Below are 19,475 nucleotides of genomic sequence, written 5' to 3'. Positions count from 1 at the left end.
GACCTAACTGACACATAGAAAACATGTCACCCTGCAACATCAGAACACACTTTTTGGACTTCCCTGGTGGCGCAGTGGTTAAGAATCCGCCTGCCAGTGCAGGGGACACGGGTTCAAGCCCTGGTCCTGGAAGATCCCACATGCCGCGGAGCAAGTAAGTCCGTGTGCCAAAACTACTGAGCCTGCACTCTAGAGCCCGTGAACTACAACTGCTGAAACCCGCACACCTAGAGCCCGTGCTCTGCAACAAGAAAAGCCACCGTAATGAGAAGCCCACGCACTGCGATGAAGAGTAGCCCCCACTCCCCGCAACTAGAGAAAGCCTGTGTGCAGCAACAAAGACCCAACACAGGGACTGCTCTAGTGGCGCAGTGGTTAGGAATCTGCCTGCCAGTGCAGGGGATATGGGTTCGAGCCCTGGTCCAGGAAGATCCCACATGCTGCGGAGCACCTAGGCCTGTGCGCAGCAACTACTGAGCCTGCGCTATAGAGCCCGCAAGCCACAACTACTGAGCCTGCATGCCACAACTACTGAAGCCTACACACCTAAAGCCCATGCTCCTCAACAAGATAAGCCACCACTTTGAGAGGCCAGCACACCACAATGAAGAGTAGCCCCCACTCATCACAACTAGAGAAGGCCCGCGCTCAGCAGTGAGGACCCAACAAGCCAAAAATAAATAAATAAATAAATTTATTTTTAAAAAAAAGACCCAACACAGCCAAAAATAAATTAATTTTTTTAAAAAGCTGGTTTATATTTTTTTTAAAAATACCCTTTTTTTTGGTCAAATATATATGGGACATTCTATAGGATAGACACATGATTGGGCATAAAACAAGTCTTAATAAATGTAAAAGGATTAAAATCAGACAAAGTATGTTCTCTATCCACAGTGCAATTAAATTAGAAATCAACAAGAAATTTTGGAAATTCCCAAATATTTGAAAGTTAACACACTTCAAACATGGTTCATAGAAGAAAGCACAAGGGAAATTTTAGAAAATATCTGGAACTGTATGAAAATGAAAACACAACATGTAAACACATTTGAGAAACAGCTAAAGCAGTGTTTATAGGGAAATTTGTAGCATTGGGTACTTACATTAGAAGAAAAGAAAGATTTTGAATCAGTGGTTTAAGTTCCGCCTTAAGAAATTAGAAAAAGACAATTAAATCAAACCCAAAGAATGTGAAAGAAGGAAAAAGACTACAAATCAGAAATCAGTGGACCAGAACACAAAATAGAGCAAAGTAAAAAAAAAAAAAACAATAGAGAAAAAAATCAATGAAACCAAAAGCTGGTTTTTTTAAGATCAGTAAAATTGATAAACCTCTTGACAGACTGATAAGAGAGAAAAAAGACATAAATTACCAACTTTGGGAATGAAAGAGAAGACATCATCAGTCCTAATGATCAGGCAAGGATGTTTGCTCTCGCTGCTTCTATTCAAAAACGTACTAAAGGGACTTCCCTGGTGGCGCCAGTGGTTAAGACTCCGTGCTCCCAATTCAGGGGGCCCGGGTTAGATCCCTGGTCAAGCAACTAGATCCCACATGCATGCTGCAACTAGGAGTTCACATGCCGCAACTAAAGAGACAGTGAGCCACAACTAAGGAGCCCACAAGCCACAACTAAAGAAGCCCGTGAGCCACAACTAAAGGAGCCCGCCTGCTGCAACTAAGACCCAATGCAACCAAATAAATAAGTAAATAAATATTAAAAAAAAAAAGAAAACCTGAGGGAATTTTTTTAAATGTACTAAATATCCTAGCCAGTACAATAAGACAAGAAAAAAGAAATAAAAGGAATATACTGTTAATATTCTAAAATGTGATCATCTACATCATCTACATTTTACATGTGATCATCTATGTAAAAAATTCTAAGATCACAGGATACAAGATCAATATACAAAAATAAATACATGTATTTCATATATTTCATAAGTGTATATGAAAATCTATGAAACATTGTTGATAGAAATTTTTTAAAACCCCAATAAATGGAGAGATGTAGTGTGTTTATGGATCAGAAGACTCAATATTGCTAAGATGTCAACACTGTAAAGTCAGTCTATAAAGTCAGTGCAATCCCATTCAATACCCTAGTAAGTTTGGGGGTTTTTTTGGTAGAATTAATAAGCTGCTTCTAAAATTCAAAGACAAATGCAAAGGACCAACAACAGCCAAAACTATGTTGAAAAAGAACAAAGTGATTTACAATACTTACTATAATGTTAACAGTAATCAAGACAGTGTAGCATTTATGTAAGGACAGAGATACAGATCATTGAAATAGAATAGAGGGTCCAGAAATAGACTCAAGTATATTTTCAATTGAGTTTTAACAATGGTGCCAAGGTTACCTTTCAACAATTTAATATCTGTGTGCAAAAACGTGAGTCTCAACCCTTACTTCATACCATATACAAAAGTTAACTCAGGGGCTTCCCTGATGGCGCAGTGGTTGAGAATCTGCCTGCCAATGCAGGGGACACGGGTTCGAGCCCTGGTCTGGGAAGATCCCACATGCCGCGGAGCAACTAGGCACATGAGCCACAATTACTGAGCCTGCGCGTCTGGAGCCTGTGCTCCGCAACAAGAGAGGCCGCGATAGTGAGAGGCCCGCGCACCGCAATGAAGAGTGGCCCCCGCTTGCCGCAACTGGAGAAAGCCCTCGCACAGAAACGAAGACCCAACACAGCCATAAATAAATAAAAATTAAAAAAAAAAAAAGTTAACTCAAAATGGATCATTGACTTAAATGTCAGAATTAAAAGCATAAAACTTCCAGAAAAAAAAATAAGCAAAAATATTTGTGACCTTGGGTTAGGGAAAGATTTATGAGATAGGGTAAAAATTCATGGACCATAGAGGAAAAAATAGATAAATTGGACTTCTGCAAAATTAAAAATATTGCTCTTCAAATGACATTAAGAAAATGAAAAGGCAAGCTACAGACTAAGAAAAAATATTTTACAGACACACACACAACTTGGTTTAAAAACTGGACAAAAGATTTGAACACATATTTTACCATATCATTAAACATCAAGGAGATGAAAATTTACACTAAAATAAGATGTCACTACAAACCTACTCGAATAACTAAACTTAAAAAGATTTACAACATCAAGTGTTGGCAAGGGCATGGAACAACTGGATCTCTCATACTTTGCTGCCAAGTGGTACAGCCACTTTGGAAAACTGGGAGTTTTCTTATAAAGTTAAACACATATATACTTACCATTTGATCCAGCAATATCATTCTTGAATTTATCCAAAAGGAATGAAAATGTATATCCACAGAAACACTTATATGCAAATGTTCATAGCAGCCTTAATCACCATAGCCACAAACTGAAACAAATCAACTGTCCATCTACTAGTGACTGAATAAATAAATCGTGGCATAATCATACAATGGAATACTACTCAGCAGCAAAAAAGAATGGACTGCTGATATACTCAACAGCACAGATGAATCTCAAAGCATTACATTGGATAAGAGAAGCCAGACACAAAAAGGTACATACTGTATGTATGATACCATTTTTACAAAATTCCAGAAAAGGTGAAACAGTGATAAAAAGCAGATCAATGGCTGCAGAAAGCTGGAGGTTGGGGAGGTGGTTGAATAGAAATGATCTTGAGGGAACTTTCTGGAGTGATGGAAATGCTTTATATTTTTACTGTGGTAGTGTTTACATGACTGTACACATTTCTCAAAACTCATTGAATTTTACACTTAAAATTGGTGAATTTTATTATATGTAAATTATACCTCAATAAGCTGATTGAAAAAAAAAGAAGTCCTTAACCAGGAAAATTGGATACGAATGATACCCTGCCGAATGAAGAAGTGCCTTTCATAACACTGATCTAATTTCAATAAGCCTCATGCTATCACTTGAAAGATCAGTAATGAAGACATAACATCAACTGATTTAAAACCTTAGGTGTAAAGTCATCACTAGCAATATTAGCTTCTCAAAAATACCTCAAGTACTAAAAATAAAAATGTTTACAATAGATTGCATTACTTTTCACACATTTATTTGCTTCTTTGAAACAAAAGCAATTAAATTAATTTGAATTAATAAATTTCAACCGTTGTGTGGGGTAAGGAAACCTATTCATTGAGAGAAGGAGGCTCTGGAAATTGTCACTTGAGTTAAAGAAAAGTATACTGTGCACCTAAGACATTCTGGTCCCTGCGCTGGGGACCCCTCCACGAAAGAGGTGACAATCTACAGGAAGAAATGGAATTGCAAACACAATTACAATTCAATGTGATGAACAGTGATAAGAACATGTACAGGGCGCTGTAATACTGAAAAACACAATAATGAGCTCTGAGGATGTAGAGATGGAGTCATCAGGGAAGCCTTTAGAGGGTAGATGAAACCTGATGACAGAAGGTAAATATTCCCAAGGCACCCTGAGGGCGGTCTACGCCAAATGAAAGGGGTAAAAAGGGATACTGGAAAGAATGAAATCTTGCTATTTGTGACAACCTGGATGGACCTCTCGGGCACTGAGCTAAATGAAATAAGTCAGACAAAGACAAATATCGTATACTCTCTCTTATATGTGGAATCTAAAACAACAACAACTGAACAAACAAAAACAAGCTCAAAGATACAGATAACTGATGGGGTTTTGCCAGAGACTAAGTGGGGGTGGGGTGGGAGAAATGGGTGAACCGTTGTTGTTGTTTTTGTTTAGTTTAAATAAATTTAATTTTTTAATGACTGAATGAGAAAAAGGGAAAAAGAAGGGACATTAGCTAATGTAACTGTCACCCCATCTGGAACAGCCTGGGAAATTAATTGCAAGAATACGTACCTGCTTCAACCCTATGACTTCCCAGCAGGACTTTTCTTCTGTAATTCAATATTATTCTAAAAGTATTGCCATCTCTCAGACAGTACTGAGTTACACCCCCCAGGCCAATCAAGCTGTGACTTTCAGTAGGGTTGCCCTGGGGAAGGGAATCTGTTCAGAGGTGAATATCTAGAAAATATGGCAAACAGAAGTTAAAAACAAACAAAAAACTCCCATGTAAATTCCTGAAAGTGGGAAAACACGCCTACCCTCCCTACTCAGAAACAAAAGAAAGGAAAAGCACCACAGTAATACGGTTGAAAGGTGCCTCAGTCACTGCAGGCACAGGAAAATTGTATGCAAACATGTAATGGCCTCCATTCTGCACACCTGGAAGCAGATCGGAGCAGCCCCTTGGAGCCAATACCAAACCTACCAAAGAGCAGTCCTGGATATCCACCTGGCCTTGGCTACTAGCTCTAAGAGGGAAACAGGTAACACCAGCACAAACCCCAGACCAATGGTTCTTGAGGCTCTTTTCCTCTTTCCACGCCAGTTGCATGTATAATGCTGTAATCAGGCATAGTGAGTCCCCATGCTCCAAGCAATGTGGCACCCTCTCTCCTCTCATTGAGAATGACTGCCCTGATGCACAGGAATGCAATAGAAAACTGAATGCTGAACAAATAGTTGAGTGAGATAAAACCCTAACTAGAAAAACCCCAATACAAAACCCCGGCAAATATCCATACATCAGCCTCCTATATCTCACCTCGTCTCCTAAATCGTCATATTCATTTTATTATTCCTCCATGTAGATCAGGAAGAATCAATTCATTTATTTGTGTTCAAATACAAATCTTGGTTCTCCCATAAGGAACAGCCCCCATTGATGGGTAGTTACCACTAAAAGGTGGAGTCACAATGGGCCAGGCAGGCCTAGAATGGGCACAGCAGGGCAGTTGCCATCTTGTTTATACACCAAGGGAATGACCTCCAAGCAAGCAACAGCCATCAGATTAGTAATAAAAGGAATCTGTCAGGCACTCCGAGATGGCAAGTCACGCCATCTGGTGGAATCAACAGTGCATCTCTAGAAACTCAAAGCCAACCTGCCGAAAAAGGAGTAGAACTGAAACTTCTGGTGCGGTGGGAAAAATACTTTGGTTCTCTAGTACAATACTTTGGTACTCTTTAATTCTGGAAAAGAAAGGTCTCAGCTGATTTGCTCACATATTAACTTCATAAATTAACATGCACCTTGTTAATGACACTCAAATTAATTGATGCGGTATCCCTAAGCACAAATTTCAATTACAATTGAAATTTGTAATTACATTCTACAAATTTAGAGCTTACTACAGCTTCTCCCTAAGGACCCTTCAGTTCTGTGATTCCGTATCATCTACGGCTGAGGCACATTGGATTCTAATCAGACATGGCTGTGTTGATGAACTCTCAGTAAAGGCTATATGGGAACTCACTTTAGGAAAAGTTATTAACTCATTCAACAAATATCTGTTGACTATGTATAATGTGCCAGCAACAGTCCTAGGCTGTGAATATAATTTTAAAAGGTAAAGATAGTGGGAAAAAGGGGTTGGAGGGTAGGGTGGTCAGAGGTCTCTTGGAGATGATATTTGAGATCCAAACAGTCTTCTCATGATGAAATTTGTTTTTAAAAACAACCATTCCAGAACATATATCTAGATGAGCCTTTTTCAAAATTCTTCTGGGACTCCTCTCTGGTTTCTGCCTTCAAAGCCAATGTGTGAAGCCCATTAAGAAAAACAGGCTTACCTCAAAGCAGCATAATCCAGCTTTAGTACCACCTCTTTCTTTGACCCTAAACATCTTTGGGATATTTCTTAAAGTTAATCCAGTCTCAGTGTATACATTAACCTAACATTTTGGTGGGGAAATGTGCAATGTGTCTTCTTGATGGATAGTATTGCTAATGAACACACCTCTGGCAATTGTGCTGTTCTTTTGCTGTGAAAGTCTTCATCCTTCTTCTTCTTGGTAAGGATCTATGAAACAGTCGTGAAAATAAAATGTTCAGCAAACAAAGGCAGGAGGAAAGTGGAAGAAAAGGATAGTACTGAGACAAAGGGAGGGGTAATGGATTGAAGAACAAAACCTGAAAAATTGCTCCAAAGCGTCTTCGCTTATAGTTCAGCTTTCTAGACCTATGTTCTCATTAGATCTCCAGGGTATCCTCTCCCTGGGTCAAGCAACCCACTTTCCATAAACCTAGTTTCCCCTATCTTTCCCTGGTGAAATTAAGGAGTCGGCCAATGGTAAAACAATGATGTGACTCAAATTGTTACACAGTACTACCACCTCCACCATGTTCTCCATTCCACGTGTAAAATTATTTCTAACTTCCCTGGTGTCAAAACTGTCACTAATATGTATTAATTGAAAGCATTATAGGTTTTGTATGAATCCTCAAAGTGAGCAGGGTTAGATCTATTTATCCTATTTATTACACCTATTTTTGCAGAGCTTGATATCATGCTGCCTTTGTATTTTAAAGTCATAATTAACCAATAAAAACTTAGTCTCAATGGAGCAAATCCAGGGAGAAAAAGACTGGTTTTTTGTATTGCCCAAAGCATTCAACTAAGTCCATAAGAATCCTAAGAACCAATGTAGGTATATTCCAAATAGCCAACATTCGTGTCATAATCAGTTGAATGAAGAAATATCAAAACCTCTTCACGCACATAAAAAGAAATTGTCTCTTAGCTCAAAGAGGTATGCTGAGCAACATACTTGCCCTTTAGAATGTACCAGGATGTCTTTATATCTCTATATTACTTTTATAAATAACATGAGAAAAAAATGAAGATATTTCCATTTTTATTTTTAAAAGGTACATAAAGGAGGGTCCAAAGGAAGTCTCCAAATGAGACCAACAAACTCCCAAATCTGTGTATAACTATCAAAATTTGAGTCAGCAATTAAATATTTGCTTTAAACTTTCTATTAAAGTAGAATAAAAAAGAAACACAGCACAACTTCTATAGGGATATCAGGATAGTCACAACAATAAATCTGGCTTGGTGTAAACATGACTATTATTATATTTTCTCCCCTTCCTGGGGAGACATAGCCAAAAATGCTTAAATTAACCCCAAGATGGTAATAGAAGTATAACCTGGGCCGTCAATTCAATTTGTACTAAACATTGATTTATCTGCAACTAAATGTTAATTTCTTTCCTTCCAGTTCAGAAATACACCTTTAATAATTTTTCATTAGCTTGGAAGATCCAAATGCCTAAATTAAGAATGCTATTATGCCTTAGTCCATGAACAGGCTTGCTATAGCCCAAATGTCTTTTTTTCAGGATAAGTTTGTTTTTTCTGATGTTACCATCACATTTATTCAATATCATGAGATAACATCATGACTTACAAATACCATGGTTATCCTTAATAATAATGCACAAAATAAAGAAACAGAATTCCCTGATACTTAGTAGAAACACTATGCTAATCCCAGAATATGAATTTACTGCTTCTGTGAATACTGTTTATTTTACTGTTTTTTTTTTTTTTAATAATTTGTTTTTATTTTTGGCTGTATTGGGTCTTCATTGCAGTGCGCAGGCTTCTCATTGCTGTGGCTTCTCTCGTTGTGGAGCACGGGCTCTAGGCGTGAGGGCCTCAGTAGTTGTGGCGCATGGGCTCAGTTGCTCCACAGCATGTGGGATCTTCCCGGCCCAGGGCTTGAACCCGTGTCCCCTGCATTGACAGGAGGATTTTTAACCACTGAGCCACTAGGGAAGCCCCCAGTTTTACTGTTTTCTTTGCAGCAGAAATACATAGCTGGGGCCAATTTTAGAATCAAACCCCCAGTCTCTAAGAAGGGCATTTCATACTCTTAAGAACTAAATTCTCTTTTCTAATACCAAAATGTGGTTTACAATTATAATATTTATCCCCTTACCATTCCTTCTGCTTCAGTTAGGTGTGGTGTAATTTCCATGTCACATAACCTTTTCAAACCACATAAATTTGTGCAGCACCTTTGAAGTTTACAGTGCTTCTACAAAAACACCTGATTTAATTCTGGAAATCCTGCTCAGTAATACTGAAAATAATGTAAAATACAATATAAAAATGAACCAAAATATCTTGTAACATTTAATAATTGCAAATATATTTATTACAATTTACAGATTAGCTAAGTTATATACACAAATATAATTTTAGCTATAAAGTCCCAACAAACTGGTTACATTTAAATCATTGGATCTGTAGAAGCCAATTTAGATGTCTTCTAGTCCCCTAACTTCACCTTCCTTAAATTATAAAAAAATAAAATCTGATAGTTTTGATTTCAAGTTAAAGATGACAAGATGGTGTTATCACATTTGAACACTCAGAAAAGGAAATTTTACTTGTCTGTACAAAGCCTTTCATATGCTACATTGATACTTAAAGCACCGTTGCAAGACTTTTAGGTGTGTAAAATGTTCAGTTAAAACTTCCAAGGATTTTAAGACTGAAGGTTTAACTTTGTTCCAGCAACTAGAATCGGAATGAAACTGGTAAGAATTCTGTTTCTTCCCTTGTCCAACTTTAAAATGGTCCCTTTTGTCCTTATCACCACCTGATCACTTCTTTTAAAGGAGGGTAGTAAAGGCGAGAACTCTTCACCAAGCTTTTACGTATCTGGTAGTGAGGCTGGAATCTCAAGGGAACAATTCTCCAAAATCCAGTAAATGTAAAGATATCCCATTATTTTCATATATGCAGAGGTGCAAGATTTCAGAAACACAAAACACAACCTAAGTCTCTGAAAACAGTATACTTCAGTCTGGTTTTAAAAGAATGCCTACACATTTTCAAAGTTTTCTTTTCAAGGCAAGTGACACCTTCTTTCCAACTGACACAGCTGGTGTTTGAAACTTAGTTTATTTCCATGGTGTTATACCAGACTCTATAAATGCATTCCCTGTGATTACCTAAAATGCAGGGGCAGAAACCACATTGAAGAAGGGCTCTGCAAAAAACTGACTTTTACTTGTACTCTCAGTGTGTTTACGTATGAATATATATATACACATATATATACATATTAACACTAGAGGCAGTTCTTAGAGCAAACCAAACAAATAAAATAATGACCAGGTAGATTATAAACTGAGGTAGTAACCCTGCAAGCACTTCTGATGAAAAATTTGTCCCCACTCTGGAACAACTTCAAAATTAAAAGGTCATCTATTCTATTCATGTTTTCCATTACCTGTGATAGGAGGCACATGAAATAAAAATAGACCAGTAAGGAGTTGGTTAACATTCCCTCAACCTAACAAATGCACACCATGTAGAACTAGCTAAATAAACCAAACACAATCAGTCACTGCAGAAACTTTGATTCAAAAGTAAACTTTGGTCAAGGTAAATCTGGAAAATCTCATTTCTTTTTAGTTTTTTTTTTTTTTTTTTTTTGCTTGTAGTTTGCTTTGGAAAATGAACATTGTCACTTTTGTTTATTAAAGATACTGTCTCTTTTCAAGTGGAAAAAAAAAAAGTAAACTTTGGGCTGAAGATATTAAGACTTTCTATTTGTTAAATCTATAGTTCTTTCCTGAAACTATAGGTCTTGCCATTACTTCTCTCACTATTAAAAAAGGAGAACACCATAAACTTGGATATTGACTGAAGTCTACATTTTACATTTCAAACTGGAAAATTAAGAACTGCCCATTTCCAAGTTCACAGTGCCATCCTGACAGGTTTTAAAAGTGACAGTGCTGAGGCATGATATTAATAACACTGGTTTTCTTTTGAGAGCACATACAACAAGACCAAACTGCTCTGAGATGTCTCCTATCTTCTTCCTAGGAAAATTTTAAGCTTTTAAATTTAAAAGCAACTATGATGCAATTATTACTTCTGCTGTCTTTTACAACAATTTCTACCTGTTGAAGACACAAAGAACCACCCAAGTGGGAACTATAATTAACATACAGAATCTTCTTCAAAAAAGAGTTTGCACAGAAATTAAGTATATCAGATGTTAAAATTTGGCAGAAATATGCAGCTTTCCCAAAGTAACAGAAAGTACTGCACATATAGGTTTTGTGGCAGTCCTTGGAAATATCCTAGGTAGAGCTTAATCCAGAAATAAAAACCCACCACACATTTTCAACCAGTCATTTTTAGAAAGAAAAAAAAACCACAATGACACAAGATAATGTACTTTAAGTTGGTAGTACATACAAGATTATTTTCTTAGCCTTGAAGTAGAAGGGCCAAATTACTGAAATAAAAAAATATAGAGAAAACATAACAGCCCATTAATTTCAGAATGTTCAGGGGGAAAAAAGAGCCCAAAGTTTTTAGACAGGCACACGTAATTTAAATTAGAATGAAAAATGGGCTTCGAACCCTATAAATATTGTTTCCCAAGAAAATAAGTTTTCAAAGTGCAAAACTACACCATAAGAGGTCCCCTTTTCACTTCAGCAAGCAAAGAACATTCAAAAACAAATCCAACTAAACAAAAAAGGAGGATTAGAAATCACACCATCTCATCCTTCATTTTCAGGGCTTGGCTTCAAACCTGTACATTTCTGAGTGGGATATGTTGCAAAAAAAAATATATTAAATTAGGTCACTGGATCCAAGTTGCATATCCTCTAAGAAAAAAGTCAAAGGACAGCTGCCAATTTTTGTTTTTAAAAGAAACCTCTCAAGTAAGAGGTAGTGTTTGCTAGGGCCAGAGGCTGTCACATCATCTTAACATTGCTCGAAAACATTAAGTCCTTTGAAGCACATTTCCTGGAGTCTATTAAACATTTTTTCTCTGTGCTCAAATGTCAAGCAGTATCCAATAGCGTCTTCTGTTTCTTGAATTCGTTTCTGGAACCTGCATCCATCCCGTGCAAATTCTTCCCATGGTCCTTTTCGATCCTCATCACCACTTATATAATACTCAGTAACTTCTTCAAGGAAGGTTACCTATAAAGATATAGACTAATTTTAATCTCAAATATAACAGAAGCAAAAGGAAGGAATGAAGGGAGGAAGGAAGGGAGGGAGGGAGGAAAGGAAGGGTTCTAACTGACTAGATGACACCTGAATAAAACAGTGGGCAAATGTCCCTTTAATTCCTTTCTCTTTCTCCTTCTCTCTCTCTCACACAACACACACACACACACACACACACACACACACACACACACACACACAACACCCAGAGTCCCATCCCCCATCCATTATCCAGTCAAACCCAGACTACCCCCTCCTAGTTTTGGTGTTAAAAATGAATCCAGATGGGTAAGTGAAATTCTTCTGATGTTATTAATCTTTACTTTTTTTAATCCTTAGGGAAATCAATTCTGTGATACTCTTCCAAATGACAAATGTTTCCAAACAAAATATTTCAGAAATATATTCCTGGAGTCAATGCTTTTATTACAACACAAAAGCTTTAACAAGATCGTCACTTATTTCTATTCTTCCTTTTTCCAAAAAAAAATTTCACTTTTCAGTGCTTTCCAATTCTTGAATCATAAATATGTAGTATTATTCTTATATTATTACTTTTGTAATAAGAATACAGAAGAGAGTTACTTAGTAAACAAACTGCAGTAAAATTAACATATCTTTAAAGTTATGTTACTATAAGAGAGACTGTAGTTAAGATAAAAACCCTCTTTGTATTCCTCCTCAATATGCTATCACTACATATACATGAAATTGAGAATATTACAATATACATGATCACATGTAAGAGTGACAGTCCCTTTTAATCCCTACTTAATTTCTAATATAGAAGTTTCTTTTTAAGATATCAAACACCAAAAGTAAAAACTTGTTTTAAAATACTTTCAATAGTTACATCAGCTAATCCCACTGTGACCTACTACTTTCATTCCCTTTACATCAGGCCAAGGAATGCCCCCGAGGACAATTAGTAGGTATGTAATACCTTAAAAGATATTGCATTCTAGTGTTACTCATTCATTGTGTCACCAAGATAAATAACAACAACAAACATTTATATAGTGGTTATCATATGCCAGGCTCTTTTCAAAGTACTTGGCAATTTTTATCTCACTTAAGCATCATATCAACCCTATAGGGTATGTATTACTATCATCTCCATTGTACAGATAAGGAAACCAAGGTAGGTAGGTTAACTGACCTGTTCAAATCACACAGCTTCTATGCATGCAATAAGGATTCAAACCCTGAGTCTGGCTCCACAATCTGCATCATGTTATGCCATGACGCAAAGCATTTTAAACTCCCAGATCTGAAAGCCTTATTCTAAGAAGTAGGCTCTATCCATTATTCCCATATACGTAAAGAATGGCATGTAGTCAAAGGCTATAAATAATTTTACCATATCTCAGGCATAATCTTTTACAAATGTTGCTTCTAGTTCATAGTAATAGTTGAGACACATCTCCTTGACTCATCTCAGTCTTATTCAATGAGCAAGCTAAAAGGAGGCATGAGATTGGCCTGAGGTCCCTGAACAAGAAAGAGCTACCATTTTAAAGGCAAAGCAACTAACTGTGAGTTTTATCTACTCACCTCATTTAAACCGTGCAATAATTCATACAATAGTTATTATTATTATTATTACTTCCATAAGATAAATAAGTGAATCAAAGCCATGAGAGGTCAAGTTACTTCCTAGCTCTGGCTGTCTTCCCAAATCTCTTGGCCCTAACTACTCAGGAGTGGGGAACAAAGGTCTCCAGGTGCCAAGTGCTCCTTCCATTGCCCCACTTCGCTTCTTACCTATTCACTAAATAGGTCATTTTGTCAGGGACCCTTTAAAAATATAGAGGAAAACTCTTTGATGACAGCATTTACAAAAGTGTAAACTGAAATTTAATTTTTAATATGCCTTATTCTGCTTCTATGGCTAAGACATAAGATTACCACCATTTAGGGACATCTTCTACCCCTGGAAGAGTTTCAAAGTATTAAGCTGGTCATTTGGAGCCAGTGGATGGTTCTTTCCACTTGAAACTTTGATGCTGCAGAATCTGAGGTCAATAATAATTTACCTACACCTTTCTCTTTCCAAATATAAGTAAAGGTAACTGAAGAAACTTTCCCTTCACAATAAAAGATACCCTGTGTGTTTGGGGGGATCTCTCTCCAATTAATAACGTCAGCTGAATAAACACTAGAGAAAAAAAAGCAATTCAAAAGACTCCCAAAATAAGGTTAACTTGACAATGTGTTGAAAGAGTAAAATAAAATGCTCCCTGAAGTTTTAAGACTAGCCTGGGAATAGGAAGCAACTACTCAAGAAAACCAAATAAGTGACCATCATTGTTACAAATGATTATTAACCTGCAGCTGGCCAATAATAACTAGTACTGCTTTCTCAAGAAAAAGCAACACTATTTTCTGTATTGTTTTTGACTGTCAATTAAAATCCCAAATGTCCAAAAGTTTTTAATATTGAAATTAGTATTTTCTTTCATGGCAAACAACCAGACAAATATGACTTGCTACTTGGTACCATCATCCCTTTGGGTTCTAACGGACAGGAATGAAGACACTGTTATCATGTAACTACAACACTAAGTGTCTGCAAACACCACATTTATTACCATTTAAAACTCTACGGCTATAATAGGATCTTCTCAAGCTCTAGAATTAAATCGTGTACACACAAGGTTTAATTTTTGTTTCTTAAAAAAAAAGTGAAAAGTTGGAAGCTTGGAGGAAAACAGTCCAGAGCTGCCAATCCAAAAGAAAACAGCACCTTCCAGCTAACATCTATACAATGGCACCTTCAATTCAGACAGGAACAACACTCTAATGAGGGAAGTGGGGGGTGGGGGGGAAGCTCATTTCTCAATCCAAGTATAAGAGCTTGCAGTCCTTCCTCAAAAATATGCATTGTTATGCCTCCAGGAAAATCATGCTGATATCCTTAACCACATCAGAACAGGCAATACAAATTATCAGGCATGTTAAAAGAAAGAAACAAACCTTTTTTCTCTGGATGTGTGTGTGTCTTTCTCCAGAAAGAACCCCACCCTGTACCAAGTCTGGACATTCACTTTCTCGGCTCCCTGACAGTTGCACCTTACAGGAAAGTAAGGTGTGACACTCAGAAATGGACACAATAGACTCAGATGGCCTCTCTGAGTCACGACAGCCTTCCCAATTTTTCCCTGATGTTTGGAAAGGAGCCTTAAAATTTAGAAGGTTGTAGGGGTCATCGGAATTACAGAAAGAGTTCCACAGTTTGAGACTCTCTGCTTCATCTGCACTAGATTCCCAGTCATCTTCTTCTCCAGAATTACGGTCAGGAGACTCAGGAAGGCTTGCAGTCTGGGGAGGATTTTCTAGATTAGACTTGTCAGACAAATCCGTCTCTGAGCCAGAAGGGTCTCTGGGAAGAATTTTGGCAGCAGTCTGAATTGTTGCTGTGAAGTTTTGGGGGTTATAAGGATCGACACTATAGAAAGAGTTCCAAAGGTGGAGCCCTTCTGAGTCTTGTTCAAGGTCTGATTCTGAGAGTGAGCTATCGCTATCAAAACCATCATCCTCAGCGTCTTCATCCCAATCCTCACCTTCTGAATCAGAACTTGTTTCCAGGTCACTGGCTGCACCTCCCAAAATGTAATCTATCAATTTGTTGCTACAGGCTGGTCTGGCAGAAGTGGGAAGGTCATCGTCTATGTCTGAGGAGTCAACTACACTTATTTGGTCCTCTCCAGGCTCCTGCTCCGTAGGAACCTCACAAGATAGACAGCCTTCCGAGGTGCCCTGTCTTTCCAGAGCAAGGGGAACCTCTTTAGTCAACAATTCTATTTTCTCCTCAGTGGGTTCCTGAGCGGTTCCCGGAACGGCTCCAGCAGCGGGAACACACTGTGTTGCACTATCTCTGCGGTGCTTCAGATCCATCCGGAGCAGGCTGTGCTCCTCCTCCAGGCTGTGGTAGCCATGATCTTGGTCAGGGGTGGGTAACGCTTGGCCCTTGCTGGCCTGCTGAAGGAATTCCAGCCGCTTCATGCGAAGATGGTGGATTTCGGGCAGCCCTTCTCTAGAGAGAGGCGCACATCCCTGCCACGAGACGCGAACCATCTCCGCGTTGAGCGGCTGGGGATGAGACGGGACCTCATCCAGGCAGCCGCTCTCTGAGCTCAGCGCCTGGAAATCGACCAGCTCGCCACTTCCAACGCTGCTCTGATAGCTCAGCTCTACCCGGGGCAGGCAGTCCAGATAGGAGGGGTTCAGCAAATAGGAGATGACGTTGGCATTGCTTAAGCGCTGAACGTTGAGAGGCCCGGAGGGCGAAGGGCCAAGTTCCCGGCCGGAGAACATACTGGCTTGGAGCTCCACTCCCCACAGCTGCTGCTCTAGGAGAAAAGCGTGGGCTGCGGAGTCCAAAGTTCCTCCCCTGGCTTTAAGTTCCAATTCTAGATCTGGGGACGAGCACTGCCAGTGGATGCCCTCCTCTAGCCAATCGAGGGGAACGGCGGCCGCGTCAGCCGAGGGGTCGAGCCGCAGCGAACTCAGAGATTTCGGCGCCGTGGGGGCGGCGGGTTCCTCCCGGGCCCTCAGGGCTCTCAGCACGCTGTAGCCTCCAGCAAAATCTAGCCATCTGGTCGGAATCATCCCACCGAAAAGCTGGCTCCAGATCAGCAGCTTCTGAAGCAAGCCGGGGAGCGGCGCGAAGAGTTGGGAAAGCACCTGCATCCACGAGCTGCGCCGAGCCTCGGGCGGGGGACAAGAAGCCAGTTTGAGATCCCCGGAGTGTTCCGAGGCAGGAGGTGCGGGGAACTTGGAAGTGCCTGGTCGCGAGCGCCGAGGGAAGAAGAAGGGCAGCCGGAACCGGGAGTCCGCCAGCGGGGCGGCCCGTTCCCGCGATCCGTCTGCTGCCGGCTCCATCTCCGCGTTCTCGGCAGTCTCTCAGGGAGGAACGCGGAGCTCAGCGGCGGGCGGCCGGAAGGGACTCCAAAAGGCCTACAGAGTCTCAGCCTTGCCCAGCGGCGGAGTTGATGCCCCAGGCCGATCCCCGGGCCAACAGAAGAGCCACAGAGGAGAGCGGCTTCGGCCGCGGGCGGCAGACCACAGTCCGGAACGGCGGGCACAGGACGCGGCGGCCGAGGCGACATCCATCCTGGCGGAAAGGAGGTGTCCTAGTCCTCTCCAGCCCTCTCCACCATAGATAGGAGCCCTTCCGCGGAGGCGGCGGCGGCGACTTGCCAGGAGAGACGGACCGTGGAAAAGCCCCTCAGCTAAGCGACACCGGAAGGGCTGGGCCGGCGGGCGGGTGGAAGCGAAGCTCAAAATGGCCGCAGGGCCAGCGCCGAGGCAGGACGCCTCCAGGCAAGCAGACGAGACGAAGGATGGCGGACGGCTACGCCACCAGCTCAGGGCCGCCGAACGTCACTCGCAGGATCAGGCGGGCGGGCCTTTCCGCACTCTTCCTTGTGGCCGCTGATTGGCCTCGCTCAGGTCCCTGTCGGCTTCCTTACTCTCGGTAGACGCAGCTCGCGCGAGGGAGATTGCATCAGCCGGGCCCAGGCTCTACGCGTGCGCACTTGCTGCTCGGCGGTCGCCTAGGAAACCGCCCCCTCCACCCGCCTCCAGCCCCTCCTCCCCGCCCTTTGGGCCAAGGGGTGCGGCTTAAAGAGGTGGAGAATTCCCTGGAAGCCTTTTAATGGCCTAATACACACCCAAGTGTATACAAATATCTTAGACTTGCATATATCTATGCAACACTGGGGTTCCAGTGTTGTTGAGTGCTAAGTAGATCATCAACCTAAGATCTTAGTATAATAAAAGTTGGGAAATGCTGTGTAGATACATATCTGGTGTTAACACTAGTAATGTGATTAATAAGTCTTAAGTGAAAAATAAGGGCTTCCCTGGTGGCGCCCTGGTTGAGAGTCTGCCTGCTTAATGCAAGGGACACGGGTTTGAGCCCTGGTCTGGGAAGATCCCACATGCCGCGGAGCAACTGGGCCCGTGAGCCACAATTACTGAGCCTGCGCGTCTGGAGCCTGTGCTCCGCAACAAGAGAGGCCGCGATAGTGAGAGGCCCGCGCACCGCGATGAAGAGTGGCCCCTGCTTGCCACAACTAGAGAAAGCCCTCGCACAGAAACGAAGACCCAACACAGCCAAAAATAAATAAACAAATAAATAAAAATTAAAAAAAAAAAAGAAAAATGAATCATTATGCATTCCTGCCCCGTCGGTTTTAGGGTTTCTAACCAACGGTTTAGCTCTACCTAGGATCTAGCTTTGAGGTCTTTCAGCATCCAACCCACATATGTCTCATAAAAAAGTGAACTCATGTTTCTCACGTGGTGTCCCTGTTAGACAATTCCCTCGGTGGGGCAAACTGAAGTCACAGAGGAGGAAAGAAACGGAGCCCCCAGAACTGTTTACTCTCTTTTATACTTCCCATTCAAGTCATATTCAAGTCATATTTGTATCCTGAGCCCACAGAACCACAGGATACAACACCCAAAGAAGGAAGCACAGACCATTATCCTTTGAAAAAATTATGTCTCATAATCTTAGTTGCTACATTTGATTCTCTCTTGTGAGTTTGGTCTTAGTCCATTTCTTTATTTCTGCTAAAACTTTTTAATCGACACCTCTGAAGTCAAGTATCTGTTACCGAGGGAGTGTAGCAGTTTTGAGCACTGGGGACAGCAGTAAGATCTTTTAGGAGCCAAGAGGAGGCCAGCTGCTCCTCTTTGTTGGGACTGTTCAGAGAACAGCCACTTCTTTCTAGGAAACTAAGAGGTCCTCGATTTCTGTGGTTTACCCCTTTTTATCTTATTATCCGTATCTCAGGAAATACCTCATTTACAATCCTAAGAACTTCAGAACTTCAGAAAAAATGTATTAATAATAGGAGTCAGTTTAATAATAGACCAAGAGATCCAAGTATGCAAATTAAATACTCAAAGCTTCAGTGGGTTGGTGAGTGAACGAAATTCCTAATATCGTGCCTACCCTAGATAGAGTAGGGGCACAAACATCAGCTAATATTTGTTATGTAGCAGCTAACAATTGTTTCACATCACCTGCAGAATAAAGGCTCTGTACAGTCTGTCCTTCCACTATACTTTTCCAGACTTCTCTTCAGTAACTTCCCTTCATGCAGGTTATACTCTAGGAACACTGGGCTTGTTTCATGCCACTATTCATGCTGTTTCTCAGCCAAGAAAGCCATCACCTCCTCTGTTATATACCTACTCATGCTTCAAGGTCCAACTCAAATGGCAACACCTTCTTGAAGTCTTTGCTGAACTTCCCAGTCAGAATTATATTGTTATACTCTACTAGAGCACTACACTATATATCCCTGTGAATGTTCTTCTCTCTTGCTGGACTCAGCTCCTTGAGGGCTGTATGCCAGTAGTTCCCAAAGTATGCTCTGGGCACCCCTGGGGATCCCATTTTAAGACCCTTTCAGAGGATCCTCAAGGTCAAAAATATTTTCATGATAATACTAAGCTGTTATTTTCCTTTTTTTTTAATTAATTAATTAGTTTTTATTTTTGGTTGTGTTGGGTCTTCGTTGCGGTGCGCGGCTTCTCATTGTGGTGGCTTCTCTTGTGGTGGAGCACGGGCTCTAGGCCCGCGGGCTCAGTAGTTGTGGCTCACGGGCTCTAAAGCG

At 40.6% G+C, this 19,475-nt stretch overlaps 1 protein-coding gene across 1 annotated transcript; it reads right to left on the bottom strand.

Annotated features, from left to right (window-relative positions):
* Positions 1-8,962: 8,962 nt before the first annotated feature.
* Positions 8,963-19,475, bottom strand: PPP1R15B (protein phosphatase 1 regulatory subunit 15B). The gene is given in 3 exon segments (XM_082432587.1): positions 8,963-11,811; positions 14,818-16,742; positions 16,745-19,475. Coding segments are annotated over 3 exon segments (2,355 nt in total). The 5' UTR covers positions 16,953-19,475; the 3' UTR covers positions 8,963-11,589.

Source organism: Balaenoptera physalus (genome assembly GCF_965194825.1).
Source record: "Balaenoptera physalus genome assembly, chromosome: 1".
NCBI lineage: Eukaryota > Metazoa > Chordata > Mammalia > Artiodactyla > Balaenopteridae > Balaenoptera > Balaenoptera physalus.
The sequence above is the reverse complement of the archived record's forward strand: the minus strand, read 5'-3'. Positions and strand labels throughout refer to the sequence as shown.